At 42.7% G+C, this 19129-nt stretch overlaps 1 protein-coding gene across 2 annotated transcripts in view; it reads right to left on the bottom strand.

The window, feature by feature from the left end:
* Positions 1 to 19129, bottom strand: part of TPCN2 (two pore segment channel 2) — a 64753-nt gene that overhangs the window by 9208 nt on the left and 36416 nt on the right. For both annotated transcript variants that reach the window (XM_054025974.1, XM_054025976.1), the window contains 8 exons: positions 15616 to 15713; positions 15094 to 15175; positions 9374 to 9460; positions 7808 to 7927; positions 7291 to 7350; positions 7079 to 7207; positions 5287 to 5336; positions 1276 to 1375 (listed from right to left, as the gene is read on the bottom strand). In XM_054025974.1, the coding sequence (XP_053881949.1) occupies positions 1276 to 1375; positions 5287 to 5336; positions 7079 to 7207; positions 7291 to 7350; positions 7808 to 7927; positions 9374 to 9460; positions 15094 to 15175; positions 15616 to 15713 (726 nt within the window). The remainder of the gene's footprint in view (positions 1 to 1275; positions 1376 to 5286; positions 5337 to 7078; positions 7208 to 7290; positions 7351 to 7807; positions 7928 to 9373; positions 9461 to 15093; positions 15176 to 15615; positions 15714 to 19129) is intronic.

Below are 19129 nucleotides of genomic sequence, written 5' to 3'. Positions count from 1 at the left end.
CCAAAGCTTTCAACTGACCAGAGTGCTAAGAGAATTAGAAGGACTCAATCTTAGAGCAACACTGTATTATCATTAATGGTTAATACTGGCATCACTTGATACAAATCTGAAATAAGAGAGACAAGGTGGGTGAGGTATTATCTTTTATGGGCCCAACTTCTGTTAGAGAGACAAGCTTTTGAGCCACACAGAGCTCTTCTTCAGCTCGGAGTACCTTTCCCAGACCTGAAGAGCACTGTGTGGCTCAAAAGCTAGTCTCGGTCACTGATAGAAGTTGGTTCAACAAAAGAAATTACCTCACCCACCTTGTCTCTCTAATAACCTGGGACCGATACAGCTACAGATACACTGCAAGCCAGAAATAAGTAAGATTTGCACTTTTAAGGGGAAAATTTCCATATACTGAATCAGCTCTTTGAATCTGAGGTGAAATTGGGCATGGGTTGTAGGTGGGTAGGATTGGGTATGAGGATGCAGGAAGCAATTTCAGTTACAAGGATAAGTGCACGGGCATTTCACCTTTGTGAATCTTGGTTCAAATCCTTACCTAGACTGCAAGTGAAAAAGTGGTTGTCTCATCCTAGGTTGCTGTTTACATGAAGGACAAAATCCCAATACAAGGCCCTCAAACACAGGGTTTGTTAACGAAATTAGGTGGGGGAGCCAGCGTAACACCTAGAAACTATTGTAAATTCCTCATTTTAGTTGAACCCACCCAGGTGTTCAAGAGGGGAAACATAAGACAAAAGGTCACTTATAGGGTATACATACACTGCAGCTGGAATTTCCACCTCGGGTAGACATGTGTGCGCTAGCTTTCATCCAACTAGTGTGCTAAAAATAGCAGCGTGGCCACCGCGACTTGGTTGCAGCTCGGGCAGCTGCCTGAGTATGTACCTAGGCTCTCTCACGGACTTTACTCGAGTAGCTAGCCTATGCTGCCACAGCTACACTCGGGTCCAGATTAACCAATGGGCAACTCGGTGCACTTGCACAGGGCCCCATCTTAGGCAGGGCCCCCGATGGGCAACTGGTGACTGCGGACCACATCCAAACAAGCATATCATTGTATATAGCCCACCCCCACATCACTCCACATGCTGGAGGGGGACAGAGCGAGGAGTTTCCAAGTTGTAAACCCAACTCCGATGCCTCTTCAATGCAATTCAAACCCATCCGCGATGAAAAGGGTTATTATTCTGAGAAGGTTCTAGGAAGTTTTATCATTGGACTAGTCAAGAATTCAGGAAGTGAGAAAAAGCAAGGCACACACACCTTCATATTAGGGATAATCCGCAGAAATCTGAATACAATTAGCATATTCACCAGGCGCACCATATCCCACAGAGACAGCAACCCCATCATTTCGGGTCTCCTACAAAAGACACATAAATAATGGAACAAATTAGAGAAATAGCTAGTGACAAAAAAAAAAAAATCAGCAGAGAAGCAACTGATGATAATTTTTTATTTGTTCTTCACAAATTTTCTCAGTATTTGTGGGTTAATAATTTTTAGAAAAAGGAAGTTCTATTTCATCATGTATAATCTCTCTATAAACCTAATGCTGACAGTTACAGAGCTGAGAATTTACCTGACCGGAGTCTCGGCCACAGGAAACATTAATGACAGAAAAGGAAGGGATTCACAGATAGCTGCCATCACTTAAGCTACAATTTTAAATGCGGACATGACATACCAGCATCTCTAGCTGTTTAAATGTGTATTGAAATGCCTGGTCAACTGATTTTGTTTCTACCAGACAGCCCTTCTCCTATCTCCTCAAAGGAGATTGACTTTGTGTAGTTTGAATTCTCTGGATGGAAGTGAAAGGAATAGGTTAGATGTAAGTCCCTTTGGAAACCTGAACCTGTCTAGGAGTACGCTGCATCCATGCTGAGCCCAGCTACTACTAATTCGTGAGGGAGGAGAGAAGCGAGATCATGGCAGTGCACTTCATTACTGATAGACTGGCAGAATGCTCTACCCATTTAGATTCCTTTTCTAAAGTCCATGTTAAAAATGTGTGTAGATAGCAGGCAGACCTCATGATCTTATAGGATATTTTAATTAAAATATTCCAAGAAAAAGAAAAGCATCGGTCACGTTCAAACTCTTCTACTATTTTCAGTGATAATTCCTTACTCATAAGGATTTGTTTTTATCCTTCCAAGTAGTAACTGACTTTCACAGTCGATGAATAGCAATGAAAAATACAAAGAGTGCAGTGCATATAAGAGATCCCAGAGTAGTGCAGTTACAGAAGGGATGTGCATTATTGGCTACTAATACACTAATAGAATTGGTTTTGCTGGACTCAGGCTTCAAACTACACACTGAATTCACACAAATTATCATACATCCTGCCATGCCTTATTGCTAAACTAAAACAGCATTCTGCACATTACAGGGAAACATTTGAAAACTCAGTGCTAATAATAGTCGGCTTTTACATTGGAACATTGTGTGCTTCTGTTGCTGGGAGGGAAAAAGGCTACTAGAAAATGGGAAACTCTCCAACAAATAAGTGAAAATTCCAAAGCCATGATTCAGGTAACAAAGATACTCAATCCAAATCCTAAAACAAGAACTAAGAAATCCCAGCACAGAAGGCATACTCTGGAAATATTTTAATACTCTGCCAGTTATGTCCACACTGTGATAAAAAACCCACAGCACCAAGTCTGATCTGGACAAATTGGAGAAATGGTCTGAGTTAAACAGGATGAAGTTTAACAAAGACAAATGCAAAGTGCTCCACTTAGGAAGAAAAAATCAGTTTCACACATACAGAATGGGAAGAGACTGTCTGGGAAGGAGTACGGCAGAAAGGGATCTAGGGGTTATAGTGGACCACAAGCTAAATATGAGTCAACAGTGTGATGCTGTTGCAAAAAAAGCAAACATGATTCTGGGATGTATTAACAGGTATGTTGTGAGCAAGACACGAGAAGTCATTCTTCTGCTCTACTCTGCTCTGGTTAGGCCTCAGCTGAAGTATTGTGTCCAGTTCTGGGCACCGCATTTTAAAAAAAGATGTGGAGAAATTGGAAAGGGTCCAGAGAAGAGCAACAAGAATGATTAAAGGTCTTGAGAACATGACCTTTGAAGGAAGGCTGAAAGAATTGGGTTTGTTTAGTTTGGAAAAGAGAAGACTGAGAGGGGTCATGATAGCAGTTTTCAGGTATTTAAAAAGGTGTCATAAGGAGGAGGGAGAAAACTTGTTCACCTTAGCCTCTAAGGATAGAACAAGAAGCAATGAGTTTAAACTGCAGCAAGGGAGGTCTAGGTTGGACATTAGTAAAAAGTTCCTAACTGTCAGGGTGGTTAAACACTGGAATAAATTGCCTAGGGAGGTTGTGGAATCTCCATCTCTGGAGATATTTAAGAGTAGGTTAGATAAATGTCTATCAGGGATGGTCTAGACAGTATTTGGTCCTGCCATGCTGGCAGGGGACTGGACTCGATGACCTCTCGAGGTCCCTTCCAGTCCTAGAATCTATGAATCTATAAGTCTGAGGGCCTGGGTCAGCTGACTCAGGCTCACAGAGCTCAGGCTGTGGGGCTATAAAATTGCAGTGTAGATGTTCAGGCTCCGGCTGAAGCCTGGGGTCTGAGACCCCATGAGCGGGGAGGGTCCCAGAGCCTGGGCTCCAACCTGAGACCGAACATCTACACTGCAATTTTATATTCTCTTACCCCTAGTCAGCTGACCTGGGCCATCCATGGCCATGCCATGGGTCTTTTATTGCAATGTAGATATACCCATGCAGACCCAACAATTAGCTAACACACTGTAACAGACATCTCAAGATTCATTCTGATCCACCTGGGTTGTATGTTCTTTGGGGCAGGGACATTCCTTTCACTCTGCGGTGAGTGGGTGACTGTGTTAGTGCCTAGCACAATAGAGTCTCAGATCCCTGACTGGTGCCTATGGATGCTCTTGCAACACAAATATGGTATCAAATAATAATTATGTGCATTCACAAATCAAAGGGCAAAGTTAAGCCCAAATTTATCAGATGAATTTGTGTGGGAAATTAATTAAATTCAGAGAAACCACTGTAAATAGCTTGTTCACAGCTATTAAGATCCTTCTGACAGAGCTTATCCAAGCATCACATTTAACTCTGATATGTCATTCGAATTGCATTCCAAACGAAACAGTTTTTCTACCTATAACAGCTAATTACCAGTTACTTTGTGCCACTCAAAGACTGCTATATGAAATAAGACTCAGAAAATACCTACATTAAAGTGGGGTAAAATTCAAATGAAAATTTCTTTTAAAAATTGGCCCTTCAACACAGAATGAAGAAAGTAAGTGCCGGCGTCCATTACAAATGACTGTCACAGGAAAATGGAGGACAGACTCTTTTTCCGAAAGTAAGTGGAAGCAGATTACTTGTATGACTGTTTAAAGCAAGAGCCAGCTGCAGCAGCAGGCCATTTTTAAAGGCGCATCTATGATTCTTTTTCTTCTACTTAAGGGAAAAGAGCCACTGAACAGTCTTAACTCAAGAGCCATGAGAAGCAAAGAGCATTAATTAAACTACTGCTTGCTTACTGTGTGCATATATTTTAAAAATCTTTTACTCCAATACACAGAGAGAGATGTGAGAAATTCTGTATCTACATCAACTTATTTCTACAACAAAACTCAAACTTAAAGCTACAGTGAAAGTTGTGATAAGAGTCTATACAGTTAGGTTTAACTGTAGCCTGTTACAGAAAAGGAACAAGGTTAGCACCAGTTAATGTTTGCACTACATTACATTACATTTCATTTCATATACTTTTAGAAAAGCGCTATAGGGACACAAGCTATTTCTCTAAGTCTGCTCTGCTTTCATTCTAAGCCAGCCCTCACGGTACATATACTCATCCTTCTCTCAGAACAGCAGAATAGCTTTTTCGAATTCTGTCAGAGATCTAACAGAACAGTATTCTCCCAATTCTCTGTATTGCCTGACCTCTAGTGACTGCAGAGGTGAATTACTGAAGTAGCTTTTAACAGGTTTGGCAAGTTATGTTAGGCAGGTTTTTTTTTTTTTAGTAGGTCTGGCAAGTTACAGCAGGCATATGTAGATAAATACCTAATGTGTATCATGTTTGAAAAATAAGAACAACCAATGTTTATAAATAGTTGTCCCTGGACACTGAACCAAAGAGAGTACATGTGAGCCATGCAATTTTTGACCAGTTTTTTAAGTCCCAACACCAGTTAGTTTCCTTATACTATAATTTTCAAAAGAGCTAGAAATGCTTACAAAGAATACATACCAGCCTGGATGAGGAAATCCATACACAGCAAAAGTTGAGACCTCCAAAACCTTTTATTACAAAAGAAAAGAGGCAAAACTGCAGCAGCTCTGATGTTTGTTTTGTGAATTAAAGTCTCAAGAACTTGACCTCAAACTTCTTCCAAACGGACAGTGACAAGAGTTTTAGTCACTAATTTGACTTGCTATAAAACTAGGTAATTGTCAATATCAGCTACCAGATCACAAAATTACTCTTGCCTCCCCACCCAAATCCAGTGGTGGGAAGTAAAACTTACCTCTTGTACAGAAATAAGTTAAAGTGCATGCAGGATTTTGTTTATGTATAGGACCTAGCAGCAGGCAGATTAGCAGTTTCAGAACTGCAATAATAGTTTCAGAGAAACTCATTCTATGGAATCCATGTTGAAAATGGCAAGTTTTAGAATTTAGAATAAGTTAGAATTTTTCACCTAGTCTTCAAGAATACCATTAGTGAAACAACTTTGAAAATATAAACAAAACAAAGGCTTTTACGACTGTTCTACTAAGAGATCTTACAGGGTATTAAGAATTGGAAGTTTTCAGAGCAGCCTAAGAAAGGTGCCCAGATTCTATTGTATTTAAATGGGATTTAAGCCCTAACTTCCTTCAGCTCCCACGTCTGGGTGATTACAAAGGGCAACGGAAGAATGTTCTCCATTTAAATCCAGCGGGCATGAACAATTAATTCTTCTCCCCCCACATTAAACTGGAAAAGGCTTCTTGTTTTAAAGCCAGAAGTTTAAACACCAACCTGTTGACTTCTTGGGCAAAAACTATCTAAACAAACATAGTTGGGCAAAAAGCAAAAAATCAAATGGTAGCTCTTACGTGGGCACAGAATACCAAATTTAGATCTGGTCTAAGGAAGTGTAAATCCATTACACCAGGCTTGAATCTGGTCTCAGCTGTCCAGCGAATTCCCTTCTTTCATCAAATAACTACATGAATGATTAGTCTGCTACTCTCCACCCAAATGGCAAGGTTATTACAGATTATGTAAGGCCTGGTCTACATTGGGAGGGGGAGGAAGGGATAGACCTAAGATACGCAACTTCAGCTACGAGAATAGCGTAGCTGAAGTCGACGTATCTTAGGTCGACTTACCTCACGTCCTCATGGCGCGGGGTCGACTGCCGCCGCTCCCCTGTCGATTCTGCTTCCGCCGCGGTGGAGTACAGGAGTCGACGGCAGAGCGATCGGGGATCAATTTATCACATCTATACTAGATGTGATAAATTGATCCCCGATAGATCAATCACTACGCCGATCCGACGGGTAGTGTAGATGTACCCTAAAATGCAATAGCTCCTCTTATTGTTATTTTTGTTTGAGAGACTTGAGCTCTTCAGATTTAAACACTGAGGAGGCTGTGTATGGAGACGCTCAAAACTCCAAATGTCTATCTCCAAAATGAGGGGTAAAATATATCTATTGATATTCTGGAATATCAATATAGTTTGAGTGTATATAAACAAGTAGATCTCATCACGGAAGGGTAAATTTTTGACCAAGTGAAAGCTACATGCCAACAAGTATTAATGAAAAATGCTTCCACAATGTTGTCCGCTAAAGGTTCTGCATTGTTCTGAGATACAAGGATCAAGACAAAATTTAATTTCAATATGAAAATGTATTGGTCAGTTTCTCACATGTGCCAAGACTGTATAAATCGTTATCTCTCTGACTCAACCAAATAATGTTGACATTAGATCTGGGTCATCCTAGAAACTCACTTTCAAGAACTTAGCGGAAGTTACCCATGAACTTACCAGCAGAATTACAGTCAGAAGTCCATCAAATCTATTGCTTGGGTACGATAAGTATCTTTTAAATCCCATTGCCAGTATTTTCAGCAGCATTTCCAGCAGATAGTACAGGATAAAAAAACAATTTATAGCCTAGAAGGTGTAAAATGAGGAACATCCTTAGAATTAAGCTTTGAGGAGCAACAGCAACCACATAAGACGTTCATACTTCTTACCCCCAAGAAGTAGTCATCCCGTTCAGAAAGCTGCTTATCTGCATCCATTACCAAGATGACCTGGAAAAACAAAAAACCTCTGGTGAATCAACAGTTGGCTGCTGTACCCTAGAGAGCAAAAATGCACCACATAAAATCAAGATGGGCTCCTCCCCACCCCCACTCCCACCCCCCAGCTCCGAGATAGTAGGGCACTTTAAAAACTAAGAAAAAAAATACAATTGCTTATTCACCTCTCTGTGCCTCAGCTTCTCCATCTGTAAAATGGGGGCAATGATATTGATCTCCTTTGTAAAGCACTTTGAGATCTACTAATTAGAAGTACTATGCAAGAGCTAGTTATTATTATACTCTGCAGACTCCTTTCCAAACAGAGAAATTATTCCTTAGTTTTAAATATTCTGTGCAAGATTAAACAATGCATAATAGAGACCTCTACACAAGGTGGTGGTAGGAATGCAGAGTAATGTACAAAACTAAATCCTGTTCTGTTTCTGATGCAAAAATCAATACTTACACATATAGAAATGATGTTTGCTAGTGCTACTACGTTCCCTAAGTAGCCAAAGAAGTGATGGCCAAAAGCAAACTGCACTTTCTGCAGAAAAGGAGACTGGTACTCTGGTTTGGGAGGATGCTGAAAAGAAAAGAACATAGTCATTTTTGAGATTCAGAGTCTAAAACCTTTGTTAGAAGGAGTAGGGAGAAAGGCCCAATTTAAGAGAAGAATAAAGGATAAACTCAGCCCCAATGCAAGCAGGGAGCAAAATTCCAGAGAGCTCAAATTTCAGAAACATTGCATACATTTATGGCAGGACTGAATTTGTTCCTAAAGCCTGGTCTACACATAAAGTTGTATCAGTTTAACTAAAGGTGTGATTTTTAAACCAATTCAGTGATATTGGTGCCAAAAACCACGTGAATGCTGTTATTTTGGTTTAGGACACGTGTATTTTGATCTAGCTTATGTTGATTAGGAGTCAGTTTAAGCTAAACCAAAGTAAGCCCACCTTAAACCAAAATATGAGTGTCCAGACAAGGGTCTGCACCAGTTTATCAGAAATTTTTAAAACCAGTTTAAGTTAAAAATCAATGCAGCTGTGTGCAGACAAGCTTTAAGATTATATGTTTCACTGGCAGCCAAGAAGCAAAACTGACTTCATTCAAGGACTGTGAGGCAAGACTTCTATTGAGGAAGGCTTTGACATCGTCCACCAAAAAATAAACATGTGAGGACAATGAATTACCTTAAAATGGGACTGTCTCATGATGGTAAAACTTTTAAAATGCCTCACACATTTCATCACAAACCTATTTACCATGTGTGTTTTTAGTTAATTCCCCAACGCACTTCTAATGATCAAAAATGGTGTTTAAATAATAATGCACCATATGCTTATCTTCTTGTTATTCCTCCATGGAAACAATACTTATAAATTTGCAGTATTGATCCTTTCTAGTGCATTTATCGGTCTAGAGACCAACTGATGAGGAGACTGAATAAATGCTCTTTGATGTAATGCTATTGACAGATTTTTTTTTTTATGTGAAATGGTTTAATTCATCTAGCATAGCCCAGTCACTTACACATAAAGTTTATACATGGTAGTTTGAGTTTCCTGCACTTATAAGAGAGAACAGCTAACTTACAAACGAACTTTTGGGGAAATGTGAAGTCTCTCTCCAACTCATCTTCCACTTGCTTATTACTAATCATATCTTCTAATATAGGAACATTTACACCCATTTTGCTTAGTTAAATCACTTAAGAATTCCCAAGATAAGAAGCATTACAAACATTTTTGTTTGGCTTCTGTTTGGATAAGTTTTTCGGGAGATGCATTTAATGTTTTAAGGCACAACACTTTAAAAGTGGCCATATGACTGAAAATCAATGGAATTTGCCACTATAAATTTAGGAATAATACAGTGAACACACCGTGTAATCGATGACTCTTAACCGCTCCATATATATATGCACTGTCTGCTCAATTTCATGTCTTCACAGCCAAAGCTTACTATTTACTGTTGTACAGAACTGCACAGATTAACAGTACTATATAAATAATTGTCATGCACATACCTGTTTAACAGGATCTTTGTCAAGTTCATCAAAGAGTTTCTGAAACAGGGCAGCTGACAGTATGCCATGAGGGCATGACCGAACTGTCTTTACATACAAGAGAAACACAAATCAACATCTGTGTTTAATATATCTGTAGCGGAGGGCAGATGCCTGAAGACTATATCAGTACTCAGGGAGGCAGCAGGCTCCAGTAGGCAAAGCACTGGATTAGGACCAGTGGTGGATTAGCCACTGGGCCAATGGGGCCTGTGCCCAGGGGCTTTGGCCACCAGGCAGCATGGGAAGCCCCCACGCCCTAACCCCACTCCACAGCAGCAGCCACGGGATGGGGGAAGCCACACCCTGCCCCCATCGTCCTCCAACCCGGTCCCTGGCAGCAGCCGCAGGATTTTGGAAGCTCCCTACCCTGGGAAGCCCCAGTGCCCGACCCGCTCTCCAGCAGTAGCACCAGGCAGGCAGGACAGGAGAAGCCCCAGCGCCCCGACCCTGGTCCCCTGCAGAAGCACGGGGTGGGGGAAAGGAGGGGATGGCAGGGGAAGCCCCTGCACCCGGACCCCCGCTGCGGCCCTGAGACAGGAGGATCTCTCACTCCCCACTGCAGTCCCAGGGCCGTGGTGCGGGAATAGAGCTTCTCTGGTCTCGGGGCCACAGTGGGGGTGGGGGGGGAGAGAAAGGAGAAAAAGGGGTTGCGGGACTGCAGTGGGGAGGGCGGAAGGATGGGGGGACCCTGGGTGGAACAGGGGTGGGCCCTGGGGAAGGGGCAGAAAGGAGTGGGGCTGTGGGCGGGGCCACAGGCAGAAGGGGCGGAACAGGGGTGGGAAGGGGACCCCCATTGGGAGGTGGATTACTTATGACAATGGGAGAGCTCTCTCCCTTCGGCACAGAGCGGCTACACTAGAGAGCTTACAGTGGTGCAGCTGCATTGGTGCCACTATAAGCTCTCTAGTATAGACATAGCTTTCGACCAATAGTTCTCAACCTGCAGCCTGCTTGCGGCCCAACCAGCACACAGCTGTGCAGTCCATGTGACATCCTCAGGGCCATACAGGTAGTGTATATATTGTTTGGGTGCAGCCCACATAACACACACAGAGCTGCAAAAATGCAGCCCTCAATGATAAACAGGTTGAGAACCACTGCCTTCAACTCTAAACTTTCAAAACATAGGTACCTAAAACACTTAACCAATAGTGTGATTGACTTTGAAGCTGATCTCCCATTGGAATGAGTGGCTAACTATGGATTTAGGTGTCTACCTTCTGTTCTATATTCCCCCGCATACATCCTGCTCTGAGTAACTGAGACTAGAACTGACAACCAAGGGAAACAAAATATATATACTTCCCCCTCTTCCCCCCCCGACCTCCATTTCATTTCAAGCATATTTGTGCCATCTGGCTCCTGCTGCACTTTAACTAAACCTACTTCAAGAGTCTTTAATTTTGCTTTATGCAGAGTTTCACAGACATATGTTCATATACAATGTACTTTCCTAAGCTGTCATATGCAATATGTGTTGCAAGAGAGTGTCCCTAGAAAAGGCTGAGACATGGACAGAAAAGCCAACTTGGTATGACCCATAACAATTTAACAAGAGGCGTTGAAATGTAATCAAGACAATCTACTTGTATGTGAATTTCAAAGACCAGCAGTCATTAACCCATTTATCTACAGTAATAGAAATTAAGGGTAGATGCTAAGTGTATTTATCTGTGTTTATCTATATATTGTTAGAAGTTTAACAAAATCACCAGATTAGCTTATAGAGGCGAATTCCCTTTGGTGTCTTAATTGCTTTATATTATGAATGCAGATGGTCCATTTAACCTTAAGATCAAAGATGTAAGATATAGCAGAAACTCAGAGTTATGAACCATCAGGAATGGAGATGGTTCGTAACTCTGAAACGTTCGTAACTCTGAACAAACCGTTATGGTTGTTCTTTTAAAGTTTACAACTGAACATTGACTTAATACAGCTTTGAAACTTAACTATGCAAAAGAAAAATGCTGCTTTTAACTATCCTAATTTAAATGAAACAAGCACAGAAATAGTTTCCTTACCTTATCAAATCTTTTTTTTAAACTTTCCCTTTATTTGTTTAGTAGTTTACATTTAACACAGTACTGTACTGTATTTACTTTTCTTTTTGGTCTCTGCTGCTGCCTGATTGCATACTTCCAGTTCCAAATGAGGTCTGTGGCTGACCTGTCAGTTCATAACTCTGGTGTTCTGAGGTTTTACTATAGGGTAAGAAACTAATAATATTATCTATATTGTCTTCAACTTCATTATCTATGCTATGATGAAGTACCAGCTAACTGCCTTTACTGAATGAATGCAACTAGTTTACCTCTGAATGCATAGGAAATAGAAGATTAGCTACAAAGCAACTATCTCCACTGCCTATTCTATCTCAAGGGAGGTCTTGCTGTGACAAGAGGTTTGTCAGCTTGCTAGGGAGCTATAAAGGAAAGCCCCAGACCTGACCCTGACATCTCAGGTCTGCTTAAAACTTTAACATGGAAGATCTAAGCCATAAGACTGAGGTCTCCAAGTTTACCCTGGAATTCTCATGGAAGAACTTGAACAGACTATTCCTGGACTGCCTATTGGACTATAACCTTTTAAATTGATTCCAGAAAAACTTTTACTAATCAGAAGCCTCACCATCTCTGCTATAAAACTTGACCTAAGGACTTTACACATATCTGTATGTATATTGATCTTTTAACCACTGCAACTCTCTTCTTTCTTTTTCCTTTTATTTTTAAACCTTTAGTTTTACACATAGACTGGCATCTATGTGAATATTGGGTAAGATCTGAGACTCATACTCTCCTGGGGATAAGTGTCCAGTCCTTTTGGGATTGGTGAACATCACATATGGCGAATCAGGCTTTCAGTAAACACTCACTATATTAGACTTGCCTATCTAAATGGAGACCAAGGGCTGGACTGCTTAAAGGGGGCTGTATATAGCTTCTTGTTAACCAATGTGGTGTTACAGAAGCTGTTTTGTTCCTTGGATTGGGCCAAAAGAAATCTGATGAAGTTCAACAAGGACAAGTGCAGAGTCCTGCACTTAGGACGGAAGAATCCCATGCACTGCTACAGACTAGGGACCAAATGGCTAGGCAGCAGTTCTGCAGAAAAGGACCTAGGGGTTACGGTGGACGAGAAGCTAGATAGGAGTCAATGGTGTGCCCTTGTTGCCAAGAAGGCTAACGGCATTTTGGGCTGTATAAGTAGGGGCATTGCCAGCAGATTGAGGGATGTGATCATTCCCCTCTATTCGACATTGGTGAGGCCTCATCTGGAGTACTGTGTCCAGTTTTGGGCCCCACACTACAAGAAAGATGTGGAAAAATTGGAAAGAGTCCAGCGGAGGGCAACAAAAATTATTAGGGGTCTGGAGTACATGACTTATGAGGAGAGGCTGAAGGAACTGGAATTGTTTAGTCTGCAGAAGAGAAGAATGAGGGGGGATTTAATAGCTGCTTTCAACTACCTGAAAGGGGGTTCCAAAGAGGATGCATCTAGACTGTTCTCAGTGGTAGCAGATGACAGAACAAGGAGTAATGGTCTCAAGTTACAGCGGGAGAGGTTTAGGTTGGAGATTAGGAAAAACTTTTTCACTAGGAGGGTGGTGACGCACTAAAATGGGTTACCTAGGGAGGTGTTGGAATCTCCTTCTTTAGAGGTTTTTAAGGTCATCCCTGGCTGGGATGATTTAGTTGGGGATCCTGCTTTGAGGAGGGGGTTGGGCTAGATGACCTCCTGAGGTCCCTTCCAACCCTGATATTCTATGAGTCTATGAATCTAATTATAGAATAGACCACCAGTTTTGGGGATTGTCTGCCCTATTCCTTGCAGTCTGCCCATTCTTAGCGTGGCCCATCCAGGCACCTGGTCACAAAGGCATTACCAGGTCACACTGTTAAAGATGTTGTGACAATGTCTGTGACAGAACACATGCACTGCTGGTTTGTTAAGTCCATCCCTGGATCAGAGTTTATGTCTTCCACTCTTAAAAATTGGAGTTTGAACTGTGACAGAAGTCAGGCCTTTAGGAAGTAGATGTTCAACCTCATTGCTTAACTTAAGCCTCCCACAAGCCTTACGAATGCCAAAAAGGAGCTAACCATGGGCATGCTATCACCCATAGTTTAGCCCTGGTTTTCCTTAGAAATGGGCATTTCAAATGCTAGAAGAAAACACTGTAGAAAGCCATGTTCCAATCTAGCACATCTAGGTCTGCTCTCCTCCTAGCACTAAAATGTGCTTTGAAGCATTCAAATGAGCAAGTCTGACACTGGGACAGTCTCGTTATCTTTCCCTAACCTTTGCATTCTCTGTCGCTTCACATGGGAAAGACAACACTAACTCCTCCCTCCCTGCCCACTACCCTGAAGAGTGAGTAACCCTAACTTCTGGTCAATGGCTTCAGAGAAGATTTGAGAGCCACACCATACTGAGAATAGTCTGCTCGACTGATCTAGTTACCATTTTTACACCGCTGCCCCTTTTCCATTATAAAATCCTAAAAAACTGATATTCTAAGATAGTGTTTTAAAAAAGAATTTGCAACAAAAATGTTTAATGAAAACAAACTAGAACAACACTAAGAAGTGGCTGAATGGCTCTGGGGGGTTGTAATAAGAAATAAAGCCTTCTGCCCTCGGTCACTGGTTCAAACTGAGTTTGCCAGTGGTGACCAAAAATTGTTTTCATCAGACAGCTGCTCACTAACTCATAAGAGAAATGAGTTTGGTGGTCAAAGACCAGCTGAGAGCAGACTGGACACACACCGTTTCCACACCACCATTCAGAGTCTCAGCAAGAAGGCCAAGAAATAAATGGTTTTGCAGCCCAACCTGACCTCTGCTCTCACACTCAGAGGGGATTCCGATATTGGCAGGGCAGTGGGAAGAAGCTTCTGCTGATGTGATCACTCTCAGACCTGCTCTGTGGTTAAACAGAAGACTTCAGTCTCCAGGGCTATCAGGCCAGAACCTTTAACAAGAACTGATATTAGGGTTACCATACGTCCGGATTTTCCCGGACATGTCCGGCTTTTGGGGGCTCAAATCCCCGTCCGGGGGGAAATCCCCCAAAGCCGGGCATGTCCGGGAAAATCGGGAGGCTCGGCCGGGGCCTCTTTGTGCGGGGCCAGGGGCATGGTGCCCGGCCGGGAGCCGGGCCGGGGGCCAGGCCCGGCCAGGGTCGCAGTGCCGGGCCGGTCCGGGCACACGGGGCCGGGCCCGCGGGGCTGGGAGCCGGGCCGGGCCCGCGGGGCTGGGAGCCGAGCCGGGCCCGCGGGGCTGGGAGCCGAGCCGGGGTCGGGGAGCCGGGCCGGGCCGGGGTCGGGGAGCCGGGAGCCGGGCCGCGGGGCTGGGAGCCGGGGGGTGCGCCGGGGGTGGTCGGCCAGGGCCCGAGCCGACCCAGGCTGGAGCCGCCGGGGGCCAGCCTGGGCCGCGCCGCGCCTCGCCTCCTTCTCTCTCTCTCTCCCTCCCTCCCCCCCTTCCCTTCCCTTACCTGCTTCAGGCTTCAAGCAGGGGAGGGGGCGGAGACTTTGGGAGGGGGCGGAGTTGGGGCGGGGGCGTGGGTGGGGCTGGGGGCGGGGCCGGGCCCCCCGGGAGTGTCCTCCATTAGGAGGCACAAAATATGGTAACCCTAACTGATATGAACCTAATCAAACAAAATCAGATTCCTACCCTCAAGATGGCTTGCTTGCAGCAAGAATCCATTTCAACTTTTTGAAGCACTTGTAGTAAGGTATTAGCACTGACACACAATCTGTTTAAAAATAAAATTAAAGAAAAAAAAGAGGAGACAATTAACTCTGACGGGCATCTTGAAATATAATCTGTCTCTCCTGCCTCTCATGAAGGCACCATCAAAGTGCTGCTCTTAACTCCAGCCCTGTGCTTATTTGTTAACGCAATTACAACAGACATGGAAGATTAGGTGTGAAAGCAAAAACCGGCTTCCATCTTCCCCCACCTATAAGACAGACACAAATGAGAGCCTCAGAACTGTGTTTAAATGATAAGGATATAGTATAACAGGGTGCAGGAGAGAGGCAGCCAGAAAAACAGACCATTAAATAAACAGATGGGTGATAATCGGTCTTCCCCCCAAAAAAGGGAATCTCAGGAGAAGTAACAGACACAACTGGAGGGAAAATATTGCTCTCTTCCCCCACAGCAACATACACTGTGGCATTCTTCACTTACTCATTTGTACTGACAGGACTCTCCTTCAGGGAGCACAGCACTTCGAATGCAGCCCGGATTCCTAAACGTCTCCTCAAGAGCGAGGACTGAACCGATTTCTATACAGTGAAAACAATACAGAGGAGCGAAGTTACCTTTCAGTAGCTATTACAGAGGCAACTCGCGTAGCTGAAATGAAGAGTGCCCTGAGTCATTGCCCATCTCTCAAACCAAAGCAAACTGCAAGCCTCAAAAGGAGCCATTTCAGTTCAGTTAAGAGTGGGTTTCAGGAAGGGCAGGTCACCCACTCTCTGCCAATTCCCCCACCACTAGCCACCCGCAGTCCATCTACAGAGTCCAATTGTATATTTGCTCTGCAGTTTAAAGAGTAACTTTAAAAAGTTTCAAGGCTGAGATCAGTGGAGTCCAAGAGAAGACATATTGCTCAGAGAGAGCAAGAAGACATAAGAGTCCTGCAATTGCTAGGCATGAGCAAGGAGACAGGGTACAGAGGAGAAGAATGCCACCCAACCACCCCCCCCCGCCCCACAGGACCAAGACTTCTGACCAGAGAACACACTGGCCTTCTGGCATCCCCTGGAATCATGGCTGGTTTTTGGAGATTTCCTACCCCCTCTTCCTTGAGATTGGACAGTAAAAGGGAAAGAAAATGGGGGACCATCTGAGTTCACATAAACATCCAGGGCCAGATTTTCAAGCCCTGGCATCCATTGATGTGAGCACACTTTTGGGGGAACTAACTCCAGAATGTGCAGGTGATGAGTGGTATTAGAGTATCCAAAAGCATAAATGTGCACCACCATCCATGTAGAAGAACAGTGTCAGTTAAGATCCCACCAAAAGCAGGCCCCTAGCCATTTTTGTCTTATCTGTACTTTTTTTATATAAGACTTTTTCACACTAGCAACCGTCGTGGTCAGTATGTGCATCTCTCCACTATCTTTCTGTAGTGGAAACTGAGACGGTTTCCTGGTGAGCAGGAAAGGAATATGCACGGCATTTCCCCACTTTTTGTATCTGTCACATTCACAGACCCCTCCCACCAAGGAAAGCCCAAGACCGCTCCCCATAGAGCGCACATTGCCTCCAAAGGGGTGTGAGAGCCTGGGAGCAACATCCCCTTTGCACATATTCCTGGAGTAAGTTGGGTATCGCAGGGAGTATGCTGCACTCCACGAGGGGCACAGCAGCAGAAACATTCCCTCTGTGCACTTCTGAGCACCAGGAGGAATTCGTCAGGGCTATATCTAAATGGTAGGATTGTTCCCTATGGGAGGAGAGATCATGATCTGAAGAAGGAATATCAAGGAAGCATGGGCAGTACAAAGGCCCGCTCAACCACCTCATATAAAGAGGCACTTACGTGGGAACTCCTCCTGCAGTTCTAAAGAAAAATAACTAAGAGGGTGAGTAGGGGAAAGAGGAAGCAGAGTGAATGCTGTGGGAGATACCAAGAACTGATCTTAATCATTGCCAGACTGTTATTTCTTATTCATTCTTCCTTCTCCTCAACCCCACAGTGCTCACTTGACATATTCTTAATTAATGGCCTAGGATTGGCAGCCTCTTTCCCCCTAAAAGCCTACTATACATCAAAATACAATAAATCAGTCCCAGGAAAAGCTCTTCTATGATAATAAAAGCAAGGACCCAGGTTAATTCAGAGACAATCGAAAAGCCATCTTCCAAGATCTATGCTCAAGAAGGTGGTGGCAGCAGTTTTAAGTAGGGCTGTCGATAAATCACAGTTAACTCACGCGATTAACTCAAAAAAATTAATCGCAATTCATTGCAGTTTTAATTGCACTGTTAAATAAGAGAATACCAATTGAAATGTATTAAATATTTTGGATGTTTTTCTACATTTTCATATATATTGTATTCTGTGTTGTAACTGAAATCAAAGTGCATATTATTTTTTATTACAAATATTTGCACTGTAAAAATGATAAACAAAAGAAATTTTTCATTTCACCTCATACAAGTACTGTAGTGCAATCTTTTTGTCATGAAAGTGCAATTTACAAATGTAGTATTTTTTGCTATATAACTGCACTCAAAAACAAACAATGTAAAGCTTCAAGTCCTACAAGTCCACTAAGTCCTACTTCTTATTAAGCCAATCCCTAAGACAAACAAGTTTGTTTACATTTACAGGAGATAATGCTGCCCTCTTCTTATTTACAATGCCACCAGAAAGTGAAAACAGGCATTTGCATGGCACTTCTGTAGCTGGCATTGCAAGGTATTTACATGTCAGATGTGCTAAACATTCGTGTGCCCCTTCATGCTTCAAGCACCATTCCAGAGGACATGTTTCCATGCTGATGATGCTCGTTTAAAAAAATTATGCATTTATTAAATTTGTGACTGAATCCTTGGGGGGAGAATTGTATGTCCCCTGCTCTGTTTTACCCACATTCTGCCATATAGTTCATGTTATAGCAGTCTCGGATGATAACCCAACAAACGATCTTCATTTTAAGAACACTTTCACTGCAGATTTCACAAAATGCAAAGAACGTACCAATGTGAGATTTCTAAAAATAGCTACAGCACTTGACCCAAGGTTTAAGAATCTGAAGTGCCTTCCAAAATCTGAGAAGGTTGAGGTATGGAGCATGCTTTCAGAAGTCTTTAAAGAGCAACATTTCAATGCGGAAACTACAGAACCCGAACCACCAACAAAGAAAATCAACCTTCTGCTGGTGGCATCTGACTCAGATAATGAAAATGAACATGCGTCGGTCCACACTGCTTTGGATTGTTATCAAGCAGAACCCGTCATCAGCATGGACGCATGTCCCCTGGAATGATGGTTGAAGCATGAAGGGACATATGAAACTTTAGTGCATCTGACACGTAAATATCTTGCGACGCCAGCCTACAACAGTACCATGAGAACGCCTGTTCTCACTTGCAGGTGACATTGTAAACAAGAAGCGGGCAGCAGCATCTCCTGCAAATGTAAACAAACTTGTTTTTCTTAGCAATTGGCTGAATAAGAAGTAGGACTTAGTGAACTTGTAGGCTCTGAAGTTTTACATTGTTTTGTTTTTGAATGCAGCTTTTTTGGTACATAATTCTACATTTGTAAGTTCAACTTTCATGATAAAGAGATTGCACTACAGTACTTGTATGAGGTGAATCGAAAAATACTATTTTTTACAGTGCAAATACTTGTAATAAAAAATAAATATAAAGTGAGCACCGTACACTTTGTATTGTGTTGTAATTTAAATCAATATATTTGAAAATGTAGGAAAACATCCAAAAATATTTAAATAAATGGTATTCTATTCTTGTTTAACAGTGCGATTAATCATGATTAATTTTTTTAATCTCTTGACAGCCCTAGTTTTAAGGTAAGATAAGAGCTTATCTCTTCAATGTCACCAATCTTGAACAGTCCCAAGACTACCTACATTGCAAATCAAGCATCCTCATTTACTGTTGAAAGTCATTCACCTGGAAAGGCAGTGAGTGTAAAACCTGATATCCAATCCTGTTTGAG

Source organism: Malaclemys terrapin, chromosome 4 (assembly GCF_027887155.1).
Source record: "Malaclemys terrapin pileata isolate rMalTer1 chromosome 4, rMalTer1.hap1, whole genome shotgun sequence".
In the NCBI taxonomy this organism is placed as follows: Eukaryota; Metazoa; Chordata; order Testudines; family Emydidae; genus Malaclemys; species Malaclemys terrapin.
This window is presented reverse-complemented; position numbering and strand designations above follow the sequence as displayed.